General features: G+C 39.3%; 1 protein-coding gene across 5 annotated transcripts in view; it reads left to right on the top strand.

Moving 5' to 3' along the window:
- The window catches only part of OTUD4 (OTU deubiquitinase 4), a 31,499-nt gene extending 12,578 nt beyond the window's left edge, over positions 1-18,921 (top strand). For 2 of the 5 annotated variants that reach the window (XM_064651685.1, XM_064651686.1), the window contains 14 exons: positions 1,695-1,752; positions 2,138-2,255; positions 2,489-2,553; positions 4,296-4,396; positions 5,751-5,875; positions 5,991-6,171; positions 7,300-7,465; positions 8,709-8,829; positions 10,850-10,905; positions 11,455-11,613; positions 12,144-12,282; positions 13,287-13,556; positions 14,263-14,303; positions 16,265-18,921. In XM_064651685.1, coding sequence (XP_064507755.1) covers positions 1,695-1,752; positions 2,138-2,255; positions 2,489-2,553; positions 4,296-4,396; positions 5,751-5,875; positions 5,991-6,171; positions 7,300-7,465; positions 8,709-8,829; positions 10,850-10,905; positions 11,455-11,613; positions 12,144-12,282; positions 13,287-13,556; positions 14,263-14,303; positions 16,265-17,515 — 2,851 coding nt within the window. In that variant the 3' untranslated portion in view covers positions 17,516-18,921. The remainder of the gene's footprint in view (positions 1-1,694; positions 1,753-2,137; positions 2,256-2,488; positions 2,554-4,295; positions 4,397-5,750; positions 5,876-5,990; positions 6,172-7,299; positions 7,466-8,708; positions 8,830-10,849; positions 10,906-11,454; positions 11,614-12,143; positions 12,283-13,286; positions 13,557-14,262; positions 14,304-16,264) is intronic. The other 3 variants (XM_064651688.1, XM_064651687.1, XM_064651689.1) reach the window with 3 other exon arrangements.
- Positions 18,922-19,467: the final 546 nt, after the last annotated feature.

Below are 19,467 nucleotides of genomic sequence, written 5' to 3'. Positions count from 1 at the left end.
CATAATGGAATATAGTCATTGCAACATGTCCCTCTTCCTGTTTAAAGTAGCAGAATCCCCTGGGAGAACTGTCAGTGTGCCAGTCTGGCATGGTAAACTCCATGAAAATTACTTGGCTCGCTCTTGCAACTGAGTAGAGTCACAGGAATCTAATCCAGCTTGAGTTGCTTCCACATCTGGGGGCTGAAATGCCTGCTTGAGAGGAAGCTAAGGGAGAAATACAGATGTAGCTTGCTCCATTCTGTCCTTGATCTTTATGAAGTGGGTTTGTAATTCTTTTTGCTGGACCTGGGTGTTCTGCCTAGCTTTGGGATTTTGACCTGATTCTTCTTGCACAGGAAGTCTTTCACAGTGCCATTTTTGCACTTACATATTGGCAGTTTTTCTTTTGTTTAATATGATTCTTAACCCTGGCTTGTATGAAATGTGGAGATTAGGCTGTTATTAGTGGATCATGTCCCCTCTTCCTGCTCAATGTCATTACAGTCCTTTTTGGGGGCTCTGCTGTGTTGGCATGTGGCAGAAGTAGTTCTTTGAGCTGTTGAGAGCTGTTGGTTTCTTCCTCAGGTTGAAAACAACAGAAAGGAAGATGATGGAAATCATCACAGAAAGAAAACCAAGTTGTGGGAAAGGGATTAGCTTCTCTTCATGTTTGGGAAAAAAAAAAACCAACTAGGGAACGTTGCCAATTAAAATACAAAGTATTTCTGCCTCAGGGAACAATTATTATAGTTAAATGTCAGAGAGCGGAAACCTTTATTCCTTTCTGTTCTTGAAGCTTTTCTGGGCTTCAAATGCAGTGGCCTTACCCTGTATCTTTGGGATTCCTAAGAAAATACACTGCTAACCTCCCTAGCACCTTTGGAAATAAGGTCATATAGTCACTTGAGGCTATGGAACTCAATATTCTTGATTTAAACCATATGTCTTACAATGCAAGAGGTGTGTGTGTGTGTGTGTGTGACTCTTGACCTGGTTAACACAAATTGCAAACACTTCACTGTGTTTATGAAGTCCTAAATTTTTTGCTTGTCCCAAAGTTGACTTCAACTTGTTTCATTAACTAGTTTTCCAGAAGATTTTTTTTTTAATTATTTTATTAATATAAACTTTTCAGTTATGTTGTTATTAAATGTAATAGTTTTGGGAGAAGTTAATGTTGAGAGTTGCCTACAGCTGTTGTAGGGAAAAATACTTGGACTTTCTCTTTGTGGAAAGTATTTTTCAGTGATGTCAGGTGTAGAAAATAAGAGTAAATTAGAGTGCCTGATGCAAATTAACTAACAGAGTGGTTTGAGGGGTTTTTTTGGTGTCTGCTTTTGCTATGTTTTCCAAAGATTTTAAGAGGATTTTTTTGTCTCCCTTCGCTTCTTCCACTCCTTTTTTTTTTCAAGGTGACAAAGAAGTCACTGCATGTAAGACAGACTTCCCAAAACTTGTACTTAAAACCAAAAACCTTATTTCTATATCATAGAAAGTTTAAAAATGTGGTTCTTACTGTAGACAGCTTTTTCACTTTTAGAGATGAAGGTGTTCTGTGGTATGCTTATTGTGGGGCAAATATGTAGAGGATGGCAGTTTCAGTATTTTTATCCACTTCCTTAGATGTGTCTTACTGATTTCCAGGCCTTATTAGTACTATAACTCATTATAAAAACATTATAAAAACATAACTTGCTACTGTCCTATTGCAGAAGTAAAGCTACAACAGTTACTGATATGAATGGAATGAAATCTCTTTCTGGCAACAAGGTATTTATCTGTTGAGATTTATTTTCTTTCTAATAAACTGTACTCTGCTATATTTCTTAGTATTCAACTTAGTTCATGAGAGAATCTTGGGTTTCTAATTCTCCTAACATGTAATATCTTAAAAACTACATATTTCTTGGAAAAGTAATGTTTACTTTTGATGTGCTCAAAGGTGGATAGTGTCCTTTTTAAAGCTGCTTAGTTCTTAGTTTTATTCTGGTACAGTTAAAAAACCACCATTTAATTTTTTTCAAAGCTCTTTATGCTTTATGTATTCTCAACTTCTTAATATTTCAGTTTAAAGCTTGAGCACTGGGATTGAAAAATGGAAAACTGGACATCTTTATGCATTTGACCATTTAGCACTTTGTTCTGTTTCATACAGCACCTGGAGAGCAATGGGAATCCTGCCTTGTTGGTCGTACCTAAAAAGGTTCTTAAATCACTCGATCCATTGGTTTACAGAAACATTGAATATGATGTTTGGCTCCAATCCAAATTGGGTAAGTAACTGAATACTTAAAATATGCAGCTTTGGCAGGCTGATGTGTGAAATGAAGCCCTCTTGAAGAGCAGCGATGCAAATGGCAGTTTGGGTTTGGGCAGTGGTCTTCCTCATGCTGGTCAGTGGGCAGATTTAGGGCCTGAACAACTGATTTGCATTTTAACTGCATCAAGAAAGTAACTCTTTTGGTGTATTTAAACTAACAGTATATTACTGCTTATGTCTTTACAGATCAGCAAAAACAAGATTTCTCTATTGCTGCTGGCATGCAATACTCCGTGGGAGATAAATGTAAAGTGAGTAATACTGAATTATAGTTTACAGACACATTGCCATTTTGCTCAAGATGCCCACTTACCCTCTTTGTTAACTATTTTGATATATATAATTGCTACTTTCTGAGTATTCTTTGCTTATGTCTTCAAGCAAGGATGTACTTGTCATTTAATTGTTGGTGGTGTTCATGACTTCCAGCACACATACAGAAAAGGCATTAAACAGAACAACTGATCAGTGCCATTTTACTCCATTAAAAAGTCACAAGGGGAACTTGAAGAGTTTATTTATTGAGATGACTGTGGACCCCAACATTAAGCATGGAATCGTAGTTCCATGTGTTGATGTTTGAACCGGAGATAATGATTACTGTTTGTAAATTGGCTTTGATAAAATCTCAGTACTTTCAAGCAGTGGAGTAAAGCACATTTTAGTTCCTGCAGATCCTGAAGTTTTGAGCGAGCCTTCCTCTTAAAGTGTTCCCAGTGTGTGACACAATTGTTCTTTTAAATTCTGTTAAAGTTTGTGGTATGTGTTCCTGCTTAAGAAAAGGTAAGGTTTGCCATTAAATTCTATAGTACTCACATTTTAGATTAATCTCCTTAGGTGGGTTAATTAAACTGGTACTTTGCTAAGCCATGGTTCTTTCTAGGACATTTGACCATCTATTAAAATTTTTAATATTAATGAGAAAATGTTCAGTTTGGCTAATCATGCAGTATGGGGGCTCTTCCAGTTTGTACTTTGCGTAACGGAATTAACCATCGTGACTAAATTGCAGGGAAAAGACATCTCTAAACTTGAAAAAACCCTCAACTACAACATAACCCACAAAACCACAAGCTCCCAACTTCCCCCTTTCCCCCCCCAAAGAAAAAAAACCAATCTAATGCTGAGTTGATTATTTATTGCTTAATAGTACAGGCTTAAAATTTAGATTTAACTCCCTAAGGCAGTTGTCTTGTGTAGTATTTACTGAAGGGTACAGATAGAAAAAAACCTCTGGTAATTAACATACTCTCTCTGTCAAATCTTAAATCTGTGTGACAAGACAGAAAATATATGGGATAAACCTATGGGAAAAAAATATGAATTAAATAGTGAAAAGTAGAGTTGACCAAGTTAATACAACTGGAAAGCCAAATACTGTAGCAGAGTATTAAGAAATTTATTTTATATTTAACAGAAGATTTTTAAGAACACAATGACAGTCAAGTAACACTATGATCATATCTAATAAACTTTTTTTGGTTGTTTTTAAAAAACCTTCTGAAGAATAACTTCTGAAGTAATTGATGTTCATTATGTCCATAATTAAACTAAATTTCACTGAAGTGGATTTCAACAGGGGAAAGCTTTGAGTTTTATTCTAAGAGAAAGTCTTTTCAGTAAAGCTGAAAAGCCTTGATGCACTGATTACTTTTAACTTTCTCATATGGTTTTGGAAAGCATATTTCATTAAGTAGTGTTCCCCAGCAAGCTTTCTGTTTGTTTGTGGGTTGTTTGCTTATTTGTGTGTGTGTGTGTGTGTGTGTGTGTGTGCGTGTTAGTTTTAATAGTATTTTTATTTCTTTTTGAAGAAGTGATAGGGATTGAAGATTTGCTTTTGATACATTTACTGAATTCTGGTTTTTCTCAGGTCTACTGTTGCCAGGAGGAAAAGTTCTATTTCTAACATTGCTGACATTTTAAAGAGTTGCCTCCTCTCATTGTCATCTTTGGAGCTAAAGCACCTTTGTTTTTTTACTCTTTGTCCTTATAGGTGCGCTTAGAGCATAATGGGAAATTTTATAATGCCCACATTCAAGAAGTTCATTCAGAGAGTGGGCCAGTTGTTGTATTTGTAGAAGAGCTTGGAGCAAAGTAAGTGCTTAGTCTCTTTTGAGAAAGACCACCAAACTAAACAAAGCATTACTTCAGTTCAGAGTTAACTTCAGCCTTTGTATCTACTTCTTTTCTTAAAGCAGTACTATCACAAAGTGGTTAAGAAAACAGCATATTAAATGAAGAAGGGGAAAAATTGATTATCACTTTAAAATTCTTTCAGTAGCGCTAAGTAGTCTGAGTATTACTTGCAGAGTAGAACAGTAACTATGTTAGTAGTATTTTAATTTTAGGTTTTTTGCACAAGATTCCATCCTAAGCAGATTGACACTAGACTAATAAGATGTTTTTTGTTGTACTTTAACTTGTCACAAATCTAGCATCTGATAATTTTCATGTTAGAAGGCTCATCAAAGCACTGAGCTTCTCTGTTGGTTGAGTAGCTCTACCTGATTTCATACAGAGTGCCAAGTTGCTGTTTAGATCAGTATGATCTTTACCTTGCCTTGGAACAAATTAACTGTTTAAAGTTGCTATTAGAGGTTGCAGATTTGATGGTTTTGGTTGTGTGGGGTGGGGGGTTTTTGTTTGTTGGGGTATTTTTTGGGTTGGGTGGAGGACAGTTTGAGGTACCTGGAGCTCTGCTGCAAGTTCTATGACTTCTAGGGGGGAAAAAACCACAGTGGAGTGTAGTTTGGGAAGAGGAAGGTTTTTCAGTCGAGGGAAAGAGAAAGGTGCTAATTAATCTCATCTGAACTTCATAAATAAAAAGAAAATAAGTGTAGTGAGATCTGAAGATTGTCTTACAGTTTGAACCCTTTTTAAATTGAAATTTAACCTGATTTGAATATATAAATAATATATAAATAATGTGTAAAAATATATAAATAATGTAAATAAATAATATATATTTTAATTATATATATAGATAAAAAATAGAAATAATGTAAAGAGTTTCTTGGACATCCTACAGCATCCTCAGTTGAAAATGCAGTATTTGCTCTGGGATATCCACCACCCATACAACGTTTTTCAATCTTGGCATCTATTGCAGTGTTTGTAATAAATTTATCTGGTATATTGCTTTTTCTGATCATTCTCCTTTTCTGGCTGCCCTGAAGACATTATAATATGCACATTACAAATGGCTGATAATTCTTTACTAGATAAGCTTGTGCCAACTTACTAGTTTCATGTAAAAAAAAAAAAGAAAAAGAAGACAGTTTGCTCTTCTATACATTGCTTGAATGTAATCATAAAGGCAAAGGACTTTGAATGCAATGTTCTCAAAAATGGAATGATCTATGAGTCTTAAGAAACATGTGGTATTACTTATGCAAGCCCAGGTCTTTTCTTGAACATATTTTTCTCTCCATAATTCCCTGTTTTGTAGGCATGCTGTCTCACTGAAGAGCCTTAAACCTCTTCCACAGACCTCTCCTATGGAGGGCTGGAACACTGTGCCAGGGAAGAAGATAAAGAAGTTTTTCCCAACGTGGGGGCAGAACGCTCAGCCCGGTAGGACTGTACCTGGCTTTGTGTGGCAAGATCTTCTTTGGCTGATGTTTTGTCTCAAAGAGCTTAAAAAAAATGATTAAAAGAAGTCTTATGTGTTTTGATGCCATTATCACAGATGCAGAGTGCAGAGGGCCAAAGAATCAGAGCAAGTCAATAAAACCCCAGTCAGCACTACCTCCTCGACTTCAGCATACTGTGGGAACTAGGCAGCATCAGTTCTTGTGTTCTGGACCCCAACCTCATCAGACCTCAACTGAGCAAAAAGCTCCAGGCAGGAATCCTTCCCAGTCTGTAAGGTAAAACTGCAGATAACATCTTCCTTAGCTTGAACTCTAACTGAGCTCCTGGAAGCCCAGGTGCCTGCTTCAAGTGGTTCCAGCATGCTCTTTTGAAGTATGTTGGCATTGAATTCTTAAGAACTTTTCCAAGTCCTTAAGAATACACACAAGTGTAAGAAAAATAATTTTTTTTTCTTGCATGGTAGCATTCCCCCTGGAAGCACTGTCTACAAAGTTGCTTTTTTTTTTTTCTTGGAAAGTGGATGTTTTTGGTTTTTTTTCTTTTTGGTTGGGGCTGAGGTAATGTTGCATGTGGTGCTTTTTGGCCATGGCAAAGGTCTTCCCTCAGCTTGTGCTGAACCTGTCGTAGGGGAGCGCTTCATGTTATGACTGATCCCTTGAAGGAGTATGAGAACAGCATTTTGCCTGCATTTGTTGGGACTGATTTTTTAATTCAGTGGGCTGCTGTAGCAGAGTTTCTGATGGCTATTTTTCTATCCAAAAGGTTCTTCTATACTTGTCTACAAACCTAAACACTTCATGGTCTAATCTGTCACTCTTCTGTATCATTAACTCCTTGTAGAAAAAATGGAGTAAGGGGTCTTTGGAGTCTGCCACGTGCAGCATTTTAAGGGCATTTTTCTTTTCACCCGTAATCTGAGTATCCAAAAAAGTTTAGTTAAGTAATTCAGAAAGCTGAAACAGTGGTGTTAATTTTGTGTAGTGATGCTTCAGAAACTGAAAATTCATAATGCATTTTACTTTTTGTTGTTGTATTTACAGCAACCTTCTTCCCCAGCTTTTTCTTGTATGTTCATGGGTAGCAGATGGGGGATGGTCAGTTCTCAGCTGGCACAGAAATGGGTTAGATGGCTTGATGTAGGCATTTGGTTTTTAACTATGGTCTAATAATTACCATTTGTTATAAAGCCTTTCAGAATTGTATTAAAATGAATTGTGGACAAAATAATTTCTTTCCCTTCCTTAAATTTTATGCATATGGGTAACCTGCAGTTGGCAGAAGGAGATCTGCTGTATGTGGAATCACATAAGCAATGCTTATATAATTACCCTGAGCTTGAATTGTGTTTGATATTGGGGAATTTCTTTGTCCAAGTGATGCTGCTTCATGTTTTTCCTGTACAGGAAGGCGGAGCGGGAGAGAGCTGAGGATCTGAGCCATGGCAGCAGAGATTGTAACTACTTTGGCCTGTCTCCAGAGGAGCGCAGGGAGAAGCAGGCTATAGAGGAATCTCGTTCCCTTTATGAGATCCAGCAGCGGGATGAACAAGCTTTTCCTGCTCTTTGCAATGTATGCTTCTTTTCATTGTAATTAATGGTGCATTTCCCATACTTGTCCATGAACCTTTAATTAGCAGTTGGTTTGCTGTGCTTGAATTACGCCGCGATTCAAAAATTAAGGTTATTTTCTTTGCACTCACTTTCTACGTAGGGATATGGGTATCTACAATGCTTTGTATACTAAAGATAAGAAATATACTTAGTAGTTTACACTGGGAATAATTAACATCCCCCACAGGCAGTTCTTTTTTAAGCATGTAAATATGGTAGACACGTGAGCTGCTGCAGCTGTAGGCTTCTTTCTTCGTGTTCCTCCTGTGTTTGGGAGGCTCTGCACTCCCTTATAGTTACTTGGATGTTGTCTCTTTCATGTATGGTGGGATCAAAGTTCAAGGTGAGGACAGAACTTGCTCTGGAATACAGTTTAATTTAGCTGAGAAATAGCTGAGTAAGATGGCACCAAGTACCACAGTATCAGTGACTAGGGGATTGTTTCCTATTTGTTTCACATAAAACCTGTTTTAATTATGACTTTTTTTTCTAGCCTGAGAACTTATTGGTGTGAGAACTTACCTGGTGTCTTGTGTAATGCAAATACTTTGTCAGACCTGCTCTCTTTCTGTCATGGAGCTGAGCAGGCTTCAGTGGACTTCCCTGAGTCTGAGGGAAGGATGTAGCCTTTAGATTTTTGAGAGATTATTGTATTGATGCAGTTTTTAATGAGAGCGGATTGGAGTCTCAGTACATCCAGGGAAGTGAGCACGTCCTGTGGGTGAAGAACTGCTCTCTACATGGACTTGTTCTAGAGATGTGTGGGGCTTTGGGGATTTAAATCCTAGGACAAACAGGAACAAAAACGAGGCTGGGAAGAATGAGCAGGTGAAAGACATGAAACTAAGGGACAGAGGTTGTTCTCTCCCTCTGAGCTGTAACAGTTTGCTGTATTTGCTCACCTGCAGGAGGAGAATGTGATTTTTTTTTTTTAAGTGAATTATTGTCTGAGAGAAACAGTTTTTGTCATGTAAGGTAATGACATGAATGCTTTTAAAGGACACTTTGCAAAATTTAGCAGCTAATGAGAGAGTGGATGAATCTGAATGATACTGATCAAGACTGCTGCCCCCTCCCCTTTCTGCCTGTCACAGACATAAATATGTGTCACGAAGACATAATAGTAATGTATCAGATGATGGCAAAGTCTCGTTGGACTGATTTACATAAATCCGTATTTCTGCTTTTGTAAACCTCCTTAGAATCAGTCTGTCTGTCAGGCTGCTACACAGACTATGGATAATTTAAGCCAGAAAAAGTTCTCAAATAATGAAAGAAGAAACAGCAAGTGGACAGCAGAGGTGGAAGAGCAGAAGGAAAAAGGTAAAAATAAATGGTTTTAGATTAAGGCGCCTTTTTTTTTTTTTATTTGCTTGGTTTTGTTACCAGCCTCAGAGCTTATTCAGGATAAGGCATCTCTTTAGTCAGTGAGGAGAAAATTATCATAAATAACAGTGCCAAACTAAGCTAGGCTCAAGGTAGTAAAGGTGTGCTTTGTGAAGAAAGTACGTGTTTTCCTGCTTTGTCAATGAGGCTGAGAGAGCAGGCCCCTCACTGGGATTTTTGCAGTAAATGGGAAGAGGAATAAGAGAAACTAAAAGACTCATCAGAGTTACCCTAAATTAGATCCTTTTGAAATTCTCGAGTGTGTGGCAGAAAGTGCCAGTGGGAGGAGCATTAGGAGTGCTTACTGGAGTCAGATAAGAGAGAAGCAGGTAAAAGTATTCAATGTGGCCTGGTTAAGAATTAGCATACAATGGCACAGAAAGGGGAAAGTGGTGTACAGAAGAGTTGGAAAAAAAGCCCTCTTTACAGTAGAAAGATCTGTGACACGCTTAAAATTTTGTTTGGGTTTTCTCCCTCCCCCAGTCAGTTACGACACTTTTTAGCTTTTCTCTTCATGGACTCAAAGCTCTTCCTCTTCTGTGAGGAAGCAGAACGTGGCAGTACTAGATGAAAGCTGTAGCTGTCAGGAGGTAGTTAGTAAATCTTTGCTAATTGTAACTGATAGTGTTCGATGGGATTTTTAAATTTTATTTAGGTTTTAATTTTTTGTCCTGTCAGCTTTGCCATGACTAAAAACCAAATTTGAGCTTGGCTTCTTCCACTTTTTTTTTTTTTTCCCCTGACTAAATACAATTCAGGCTCCTTAGCCTTCTTACAGAAGTTGCTCCTTCCCTCCGTTTTTTTAAATTTTTTATTGTGTTTCTTTATCTCTGGCAATAGCATGTGCTAGTCCCTCTAACAACATGTAATGCTTTATTGAATGGTCTCACAAGGACCAATCTTGCTTATTTTTCGTTCTCCAAATGTCTGAAAACTCGTTTCCTTTGAAAAGTTTCATCAGCAATGCCAAAAAGAACGTTCATGGTAGAGAAAGCTCTTTACTACAGTGTCATGATGGATTTGGCTGAAGTGCATGGCATGTCCAGCTTTTTCTGTTTTTGTGACACTCAGGATTGCATTGCCTCTTGTGAAATTTGGTTAACAGTGCTATGGGAATAAACTGTACATCCTTCTGAGTATTTAGAGATTCCTGTTGGTGCTTGGGGAATTGGCAGTAATTCTCATGATCAATATTGTTTTAATTTACAGTGTTGTCTAGTTGTGATGGTGCAAGTACTAAGCTTTAAAAAAATACATATCTGTTTAGTGGCTACTGTAAAACTTATGGGCATGAGTTTGACTGACAAGCAGTGGTAACCAGATTTAAACATAAACCAGAATGTGAAGAACTTGTACAAATCTTGTGTGAAGATTATGTTGCAATTATTTTTTAACACCGTTTCCCCCACCAAGGTGTTTGCTGGTGCTTGAGAAATTAAACTTTCTGCAGCAGTCTGAAAACTTTTTAGATATTTTGAACCACTGAAACCTTCTAAACTGCTCTTTTCCTCAGTCAAAAGTAGACAAGAGTTTGAGCTTCTGTTATCTTTACACTTGAATATGAAAATGCAGATCAGAACATTTTCACTTTAAGCAAAGTACAAACATGCTTCTGTTTCATTAGGAGCAATTCAGGATGAATATGTTTGAAGGGACAGCTGTGTTTCATTCCTGCTTCCCTCAAGCATCACTGAAATGGTTAACAAATATTAGTAAAGAACTGTATAGCTTGGAAAACCCAGGTTGAAATAGCTGCTCTGTCACTGTCCTAAGAACTGTTTGTTTTAGGATGCTTTGATCTTTGATAAAAATAGAAGTTTTCTGAAGTAATATGTACTCAGGTGCAGGTTTGGTTTTGAAAGTTTAATTTTGGAAAGACAAACTTTAACTGGCTTAAGTTGTGATAGCCATAAGTGGTGTAATGGTTCATTTACTAGGTTATGTCTTGGTGTTGCAGAGTCAAATTCCAGGCAGATCCACTTAAGTCAGAAGCTTGAGCCAAATTCATCTGAGGTAATCTTAAAGAAAAGACCAAATTTTTTTTTAATGTTATTGCTTCTCTGATACATGATTAGCAGAGCAATAGCTGCCTTTAGAGCCGTGATTGCTGCTGCTGCTTTACAGCTTTTAAAGAAATACTCCTAAGTTTGGAGGCTTGTATTTCTGTCAGCTTTCCTCAGCCCCTGTAACCCATAATTATAGTCTTTCTCTGCAATCTGAGTTCTCGAATCTGGGCTATCGAGAGAACTTAAGAATCTGAATTTGTAATTGCTTAGTACAGTCTGTACTTTCACTATAATGGGACCATAGAAGATTTGATGTTTGCTAATAGCTACTGTGCTAACAGACCATGAGCTCTGAAGTTCAGTGAAGATTTATGGCCCCTTGTTGGCTTTTAACCTTTGCTGTCCTTTCAATGAGCAAAATGTTACACTAGTATTATAGTGATTGGGTGCTTAGCCCACTTTGTATGGAGTGTGGTTTACTATTTTTGCATAACTCTTTGTAAAGTTAATCTTACTGTTAGACTAGCTGTGTCTGTTGTTTCTAACTTTGCTTTAGAAGAATAGTCAAGATGAGAGCTATCCAAAAGCTTCGTCTCCTTTGGAACAAGTAAAAACAGATTCTTCGATGCTTGCTGAGCAAGTAAGAAATGTTTGTTTGATTTCAAAGTTTTCCAGTCAGGAGACTTCAGACAAAGGGGAGCTTCATCACAGCCACGTATGTATTGCAATACTGGCTTTTAATTAATTACCTAGTCATTTCTATGGTGATAATGCTAAAATTTCCTATTTGCAGTTAGGAATCTGTTATGTCCAACATAAAGAATGTAAAAGGACAACCTGTGCTAGAAAAGTAAAAGTATATCTATTCTCCTTCCGAGAGAAATTTTTCTGCCAAGTAAACTGTGCTTTTCGCTTTAAATTCTTTGCTTTTGCCTTTTCAGGTTTCTCCAAGGTTATTGGTAATGGTTTGTGAGGGTGGCTTTCCTTTTGGGTGGGAGATACTTGAATGTAATTCTTGTGGGGGTGGTTACAGCACCCATGGCTGTCTGTGGGACGGGCATGTTCCGGATAGAGCTCAGGATCTCAGGTCTCTTTTGACACATCCCAAGTTAATACTTTGCTGGGGTGATGGTGGTAGTCTGGATAATACTGAGTCATCAGTTTTGGTAGAATTCAGGCCCACCGGGGGTCACCAACAATGGTGTGCTTTTAGAATAATTTCATGTGATTTCTTTGTTTTTCTAGAACCTGCCGGAATGCGTACCGAGCGTAACTCCAACCCCCTCCCCAGTCTTCTCTGAGGTGCATTTACCCCCAGCAGTGCCTTCTGTACCAGCCATCGTGCCAGCTTGGCCAAGTGAGCCAACGACCTATGGACCAGCAGGTTTGAAGGAATATTAGCATAAATCAGAAACTACTAACCCTGAAAAATACTCTAACTGCCTTACTAAATTGAAGCTATCTCCAGGAGACACTGCCTCATAAATTCACATTCCAAAGGCAGTCATTCATAGGAATATAGCTTCTCACTGCTAACAGCTAGTGAGAGTTCTGTTAAGTCTTTGATAGCCTGCATGTACAGTTTGCTTCACTGCCAGCCTGAAGGTGGAGGAGGCATGTGTACTCAACTCTCTGTTTTTCCTCTAAGTGGGATAGCATTGAGTTTTGAGGATCTGCTTAAGGTAGAGCACATTGTCAGCATGTTGAAACTTGATACATGTTTTTGTGCTCTGTGTCATATGTAATAAGACTAAGGACTCAGCTTGGGGCTTGTATGTCTGGAACTAATGAGATCCAGTTGGACCTGAGCTGCAAAGCCAGTATAATGGTTTTTTTTTTTTTGTGCTGTGCATATCTTTTAGTGTGTGGAATTGGCTTAGATTCAGTATTGCCCATTAGATTAGCTGTATTAGATTAGCTGTATTTTCTCTCACACTGCTGTGTTTCTGTACCAGGACTGCCTTTCAGATCAGCATACTTTGTTCACATGATACAGTAGTAATCCTGTCATACATAACTGTGTCTGTGACAGAAGATGCACACCCAGTAAACTGAGCTCAGATTTAGAGTTAACTGAATTTCAGACTGTAAATGACTAGTCAGAGTGAGAACTTCAGGAATTCACATAAGAGTTTCAGTTCCCCCATTTTTCCCCTTCCTATTCCCTTCTGGCATTTGTAATTTTAAAAATAAATATGGGAACAGTTCAGCTATTTCTGGAAAGCTTGGCTTACGTGTTTCTTTCAGAGAACTATTCTCTGCATTTGGAAGCTTGCTTTTCTGCTGTCATTTTGGCTTGTGATTATATATGTATTGATGCATTATATATATTTCTTATATCTAAGTGTATCTATATGTATATATGTTGGTTTTTTTTCCTCTCTGTAGGTATTCCATCCCAAATACCTGCTTCTTCGCTGATGCCAGGACCAGCAGCGGGACCTGACTCTATTGTATCCCAGGCTCAGGTAACATCTGCTTCAGTTGCTGGAGTTCCTGTGTGGCTACAAGCAGTTAACCAGCCTTTAATGCCTTTGCCTCAGACTCTGAATCCTTACCAGGATCCGCTCTATCCCGGATTCCCTTTAAGTGAAAAGGGAGAAAGAGCCGTTGCACCCTCTTACTCCCTGTGCAATACTGGGGAAGACTTACCTAAAGGTGAGAAGGTCTGGGGTTTATACCATTTTTCCTAATAGGTTTTCTTTTCTTGAAGTGTAGATAGAGACAGCTTGTTTTGGTCCCGTTGTCAGTCCTTGTCAAAAGATCTAACTGTTGTCACTCTGTGGTTTGAGATGTGGGAGGGGATATTGAATAGAGCTGTAGCTCTTCAGTTCACACTGCCAGCACCCTGACTGTTTGAAGTGGTCACACATGGAAATCTGATAGGATCATTTTGTGGTTCTTAGCTTGACCCACTGTAACTTGAGGTTTTCTGAGTGTAAAGAATTAGCTTTGGAGAACTGCTTGCTGATACAGGGACAGGTTTGCTCATGTAATTTAAAAGCTTGGAAGCTGTTGAGTGTTTCTAAAACACAGGTTTTGGCATACTACAAATGCAAGGTATGCCCATAAAGAACATCTCATGTCTGACTGCATGGTGGTTTGTTTACTGAACTCTTTCTTTGTAAAATAGAGGTTCAGTTCCACAGACTCTTAAAACTGAAATTTTAATTGCTGTTTTGTTCTAAATATCTGAACTGTGGCAAAAAAAACCCCAATGAATTAATGAAAGACATACAAGCAGCAGCTTAATACCAGTGTTTGCTACTGAAATGGAACTTTATGGGGGGACTAATTTTTGTATCAGATGAAATATTTTAGGTCTTAATAAATCTTTTTTTCTGGCTTTTTTTTTTCTTTCTAGATAAGAATATTCTTAGATTTTTCTTCAATCTTGGCGTGAAGGTAACTCTTCAAACTTCATTATGTTTTTTTGTTTGTAATACCATAAAAATTGTTTGTAAATGCTTGGTAGGACTTTGAGTGCAGAGATTTGGTTGCTGCAGGCTCTACATTTCAAGTCCATCTTTAAATTTGAAATACTTTATTTTCTCTTCTGTTAACTGGGATTCCAGCAGTGGTCCACAGTGCAGTTCAAGTCAATAGAAATCAACTTTATCTGAACAATAGTGAGAGCTATTGGCTCCCAGCTGTGCCTGTACAGTCAGCAGAATGTGCTTTACAATATCACAGATAATTTGAGTGTGAAGAATCCACTCTTTCGGATGCAGGGTATAGGGAAAGAGAAAATGCCCTTGAACTTCAACCATGGCTGTGTACTGGCAAAGCCACTGCAGTACAGATCCCAAGATCTTTCCCTGGGGACACGCCCTTAAATAACCTGCATGTCTGTCCTTTCTGCTCAGGTTGATGACAACAGTATTCTACTTTAACCCTTTCAGTAATTATAACAGCAGTTGATGTGTAAATGTGATGCAAATCTGTGTGGCTGGGGAAGAGGCTCATCCAAACAATCAGCATTTTCCATTACTTGGCAAGGACTAGTTCTTTGTTTAGTTTCTCCTTTCTGCACATAAAAATGTTCCTTTTTTGCCTTCTTACTTCTTCTGTCAGGCAAACCATTTTGAACAAGGTGCTGAGAGCTCTTGAGCTTATTCCACATGACTTTACCCATAGCAATGATTCCTTGGTGTTGTGAGCATGGAAAGAGGAAAGGTTCAGCACAGTTTACAATGTAAATTTGGTAACTGTGCCTAATACAAGTCTCTTTGCTAAACGGGAAATCCATAAGTCATTAATTAGCAAGTGTCACTGCAAAGTATTTAAACAGCATGTGTTTCATAAGCTGACATATGTTTGGGACTCTCCTTACTGGTACTTTGGATTATCTGGGATCTAGTCCATCGTCATTCTGGTGCTCCAGCACCATCTGCTGGCCCCAGGACCACGATCTAGTGGCTGAGCTCCTCTGCTGGTGTCACAGGGTACAGCACACCCAGGAGCTGGGTTTCTGCATTTCTCTTTCTGCTGGTGTGGTCCCAGTTCCTGCCCTGCTGTTATCCACGGCCTGCCAGCTGCATATTCAGAGGGAATGGACTACTCTCATGGAGGGCAGGTCTGGGGAGGCTTTTCAGGATAGTTTGCTCCAGGGATTGTTTCTACAGATGCTGGTTCATTAACATGGAAGTAGAGAAAAGGGAAGGGGACAGACACATCAGTATTGTCAACATGGCTTGTGTTCACTACCAGCACAGGAGGGGTTGCTGCTGAAAGGGCTTTGTGTCCACTGGTGACTCCCACCACTAGCTGGAAAAGTGCACTGGATAATCTAATGAAACCTATACCCCAGCTTTTTGGGAGGGCTTCAAAGAAAGCTGATCTGTGGATATATATATGGATTTCAATCTACAAATAGTCCTCAGGGAAATAATCTAACTTTGGGTCTCAGTGTAGTCTTTTTTTTTTTTTTCAGTGAAAAGATGTGTATGGTATGGCTTCTTCTTGTTTTGATTATTATCCCTTTAAAATTTCCAAAGCAGACTGGTAGAATGAGTTGCCAATTAATAGAGGTGATTCTGGAAAATGAATTTAAAATGTTTGTCTTCAAACACATAGCTAAAGCTTGACTTAATAGCACTGTGTTTAGTTATATAAGAATTGTTACTTAAGTTTTCTTACTGGTCATAACCGTTGTCCATTTCAACTGCATTTGGAAGGAATCAAAAAATAAGAACACCATCCTAGAGCCCTAGGATTTAGAACTGAGGGCACTGTAAATAAAATTATCTTTTATTTCCTATAATTAACTAGTTCAGAATGGTAAATGTGCTTTTATGTCTGTCTGAACATTTAAAAGACCAAATAATTGGTTTTTTTAAAATTTTTTTCCCCCTGCTGTCTTGCAGGCATACAGTTGTCCCATGTGGGCACCCCATTCTTACTTGTACCCCCTGCACCAGGCCTATTTAGCTGCTGTTAGAATGTACCCCAACGTGTCCCTCCCCGTGTACCCGCACAACCCCTGGTTCCAGGAGGCTCCGCCGGCTCAGAACGACAGCGAAGCTGCGCGACCCACCAGGCACTTTGGTGTTCAGAGCGAGGGCAGATCCAACGGCCAGATTCCACAGGTTGACAGCAGATCTCCATCACTGCCTCTGATCATACCCACAGCTCAGGTGTCGGAAAGCCAAGGACAGGTCTGCGTAGAAGCGGAGAATCCAGCGCAAGCTCTTCATGCAAACTACGAGGAGTCCCTGAGAGGGAAAAATATGTTCCCGCAGCCGCCCTTTGGACACAATCACTTTCTGGGAGCTGTTCCAATAGCACCTCCTTTCTTTCCTCACTTCTGGTATGGGTACCCAGTTCAGGGTTTCATTGAAAATTCGGTAGGGAGACCCAATGTTGTCATGTCACCTGAGGACAAAGAGGCAGCAGCTGGCACCTCTGCCAACATGTACGTGGGCAAAGAAAGCAGCGCTCCGGTGCCCGGGGTGAACTGTGCAGAGCAGCTCCTGAAGAACAACAGGAGCAGCGGCTCCAACACCGTCCCGTTCCCTGTGGCTGGTGCAGGCAGCCAGTGCAGTGCCCCGAAAGACACTTCAGCCAGGGCACCTCAGCTGGAGCAGACTTGTCCTGCAGCTGCTCCCAAGCAGAAACCAGCTGGGCAGCAGCACCGTGCTCCGCAGGCTCCGCAGGCACAGGGCACGGAGAGGCAGCCGGCAGCGCCCAGCTCTCAGTCACCGCTGGCAGAGCCTCCGAAAAACGAACTGAAAACCAGCATTCCCAGCCGCAAGGAGAAGACTGGTAAAGGTAGGGATTCCAAGGGTGCTGGTAATCTACAGATGGAAAGCAGGGCACAGAGAACGAGGGAAGAGAGCTCCGAGGATGAGAGTGAAGTTTCCGACATGCTGAGGAGTGGTAGATCCAAGCAGTTCTATAACCAGACTTACGGAGGAGGCAGAAGGCCTAGACTGGACAGGGGTTATTCCAGCAGGGGAGGATACCAGTTCCAAAGAAATGAGGAGGCCTGGAAAGGACCACCTGGCAGAAGCAGAGACGACGGCTACCAATATCAGCGAAACTTCAGAGGGCAGCCGTACCGGAACGACAGGAGAAGGGCAGCACTGGGAGATAATCAGAGGGGGCAGCAAGCATAGAGTGAGTGGATAACTGAAAAATCTGAAATGCAAAATGTAATTTGAAGTAGCAGTTTAAAATCTTAATTTCTTCTTAGTGAAGTTCAAGGATACGTTTAACTTTTGGCAAATAAAGACTAGGAGGACGTGAAGTCCTAGCATAGGGTTTTTGGGGGGATTTTAGAGTTTGTTTGGCTTAGCAGTTTTTCCTCAATGTCAAATTAGAAAAAAACCAATATAGGTTTAGTGTTTTGGTAATTTTTTTCCCCACAAAGGTTTGCGTTTGTGATAGAAGATGGATATGTACGTTTACTAGAGTGACAAATTATAGCATTTGACATGATCTAGATTCTAAAATTGACAATAACATTGCACCAAATATAAATGTATATTTTATCATACAATGCCTTAGTTCTGAACTGAGCTAAAGGAATTCTCAGCCTACTGCACTGTTGTCTCTGATATGCTTCCAACCCAAAGGCCTTTCATCTCAAAAAGAAAAAAATATCTGTCAAACTTGAATGTTTCTCTTGTGTGTTACACGTATGGCAGCCAGCTAACCCTGTGTCTTAGGTATGTTGTATATAGTTCTTTTCATAATCATAGGGTATATTTTTGAATTTTAAAAAGCATTTATTTGGTGAAATCAAAATCAAGACGAGCAGTCAAGAAATACCTGTGTATGAACTGATAAGAATGGCTGTTTCCACCATGAATTCTTCTTAATGCTGGTGTGACTAGAATGGTGCCTATGCCAACTGAATAATTACAAAGACAATAAAAATGTAGATGCTATGCATTTCCAAAATAATTCTGCATCTGTTATAATAGCAGAAGTTTTTTTAATGCCACTTTAACACTAATGCACTGACAAATCCTAGATATTTTGTGAGGAGATGCATAAAGTACGTGTTACGTTTTTTTAAGTTTGTACGATTGAGCTACTGTTCAGTATTCCTTTGTTGTTGCACTGTTGATGTTTTGCATGTACAGCTCCTTGCTGGAACTACTTTTAAAAGCAAGATGGGGAGTCTCTGTGTGCTCTGCTCTTCCCTACAATTCAGAAGAAAGTGGCTTCTGCCTTATATTTTTACACTGTGTCAGAGTTCTGATGCTGTTTCTTCTGACCCCGATTACGATCTCCGCAGTGTTCCTGTTGCCTTTGCCGTTTGGATGTTCAGCTGTCCAAACCTGGAGAGTGCAGTGTGCACGGTATTCACTCAGCTCCGTTGCTCTGTAAAATTTAACTGTTGTGTATATTTTTATATCTCTGTATACAGTAGTGTAAGTGATGGTACCCCTTCATTCGTGTCTGAGATTGTGCACCCTTGGTGAGGAAACCAGAGTGATAGTTACATGGTGAAGAGTTTGTTTTCAGATGCATGCTGTGTATAAACCCCTAATAAAAATAAATGTTTGTCTTTTCACTTTCTTTCTAAATTATATTTACATTCTTTAACCTGTTGCAATGATGTTAAATGAAGTGTTGTTTTGATAGAGCCACCTGTAGACAGCAGCACCTCCCAAGCTGCAAACAAAAAGAGGGTGTACGCTAGATTTCTACTTTTTATTTGTGGTGGTAGAGGTCCTGCTGAAGGCATTTGGTTTTTCTTTTTTTAATCTAAATACCTTTTCGTTCAGAAATGTATTCAGGATTTCAAAAGAGGCAATCTTCAGTTTTTCAGGTTGAGAACTCAGCAAGCACTGAGGGATTTAACAGTTGTGGTTCTCTGTTTACCTCAACTACTTTCAGAAACTTAAAGGGGGCTGCTTGTCGTGTTTATTGGTAAATTTTTAACTCCAGAGTACCCCAGATTTGTCCAGCAGTCACTGAAATCATCATGCTGTACTACAACAGCCTTGTTGCAAGACTGAAGGCAGTAACACTTCCTACAGAAACTCGTTCAGGAGGAAACAATGGTGAAGAGAGGAATGGCAGTAACTGGTAGGGATGTGCTTTTAGAATTCACTTT

This window comes from Pseudopipra pipra, chromosome 4, assembly GCF_036250125.1.
Source record: "Pseudopipra pipra isolate bDixPip1 chromosome 4, bDixPip1.hap1, whole genome shotgun sequence".
Lineage (NCBI taxonomy): Eukaryota > Metazoa > Chordata > Aves > Passeriformes > Pipridae > Pseudopipra > Pseudopipra pipra.
This window is presented reverse-complemented; position numbering and strand designations above follow the sequence as displayed.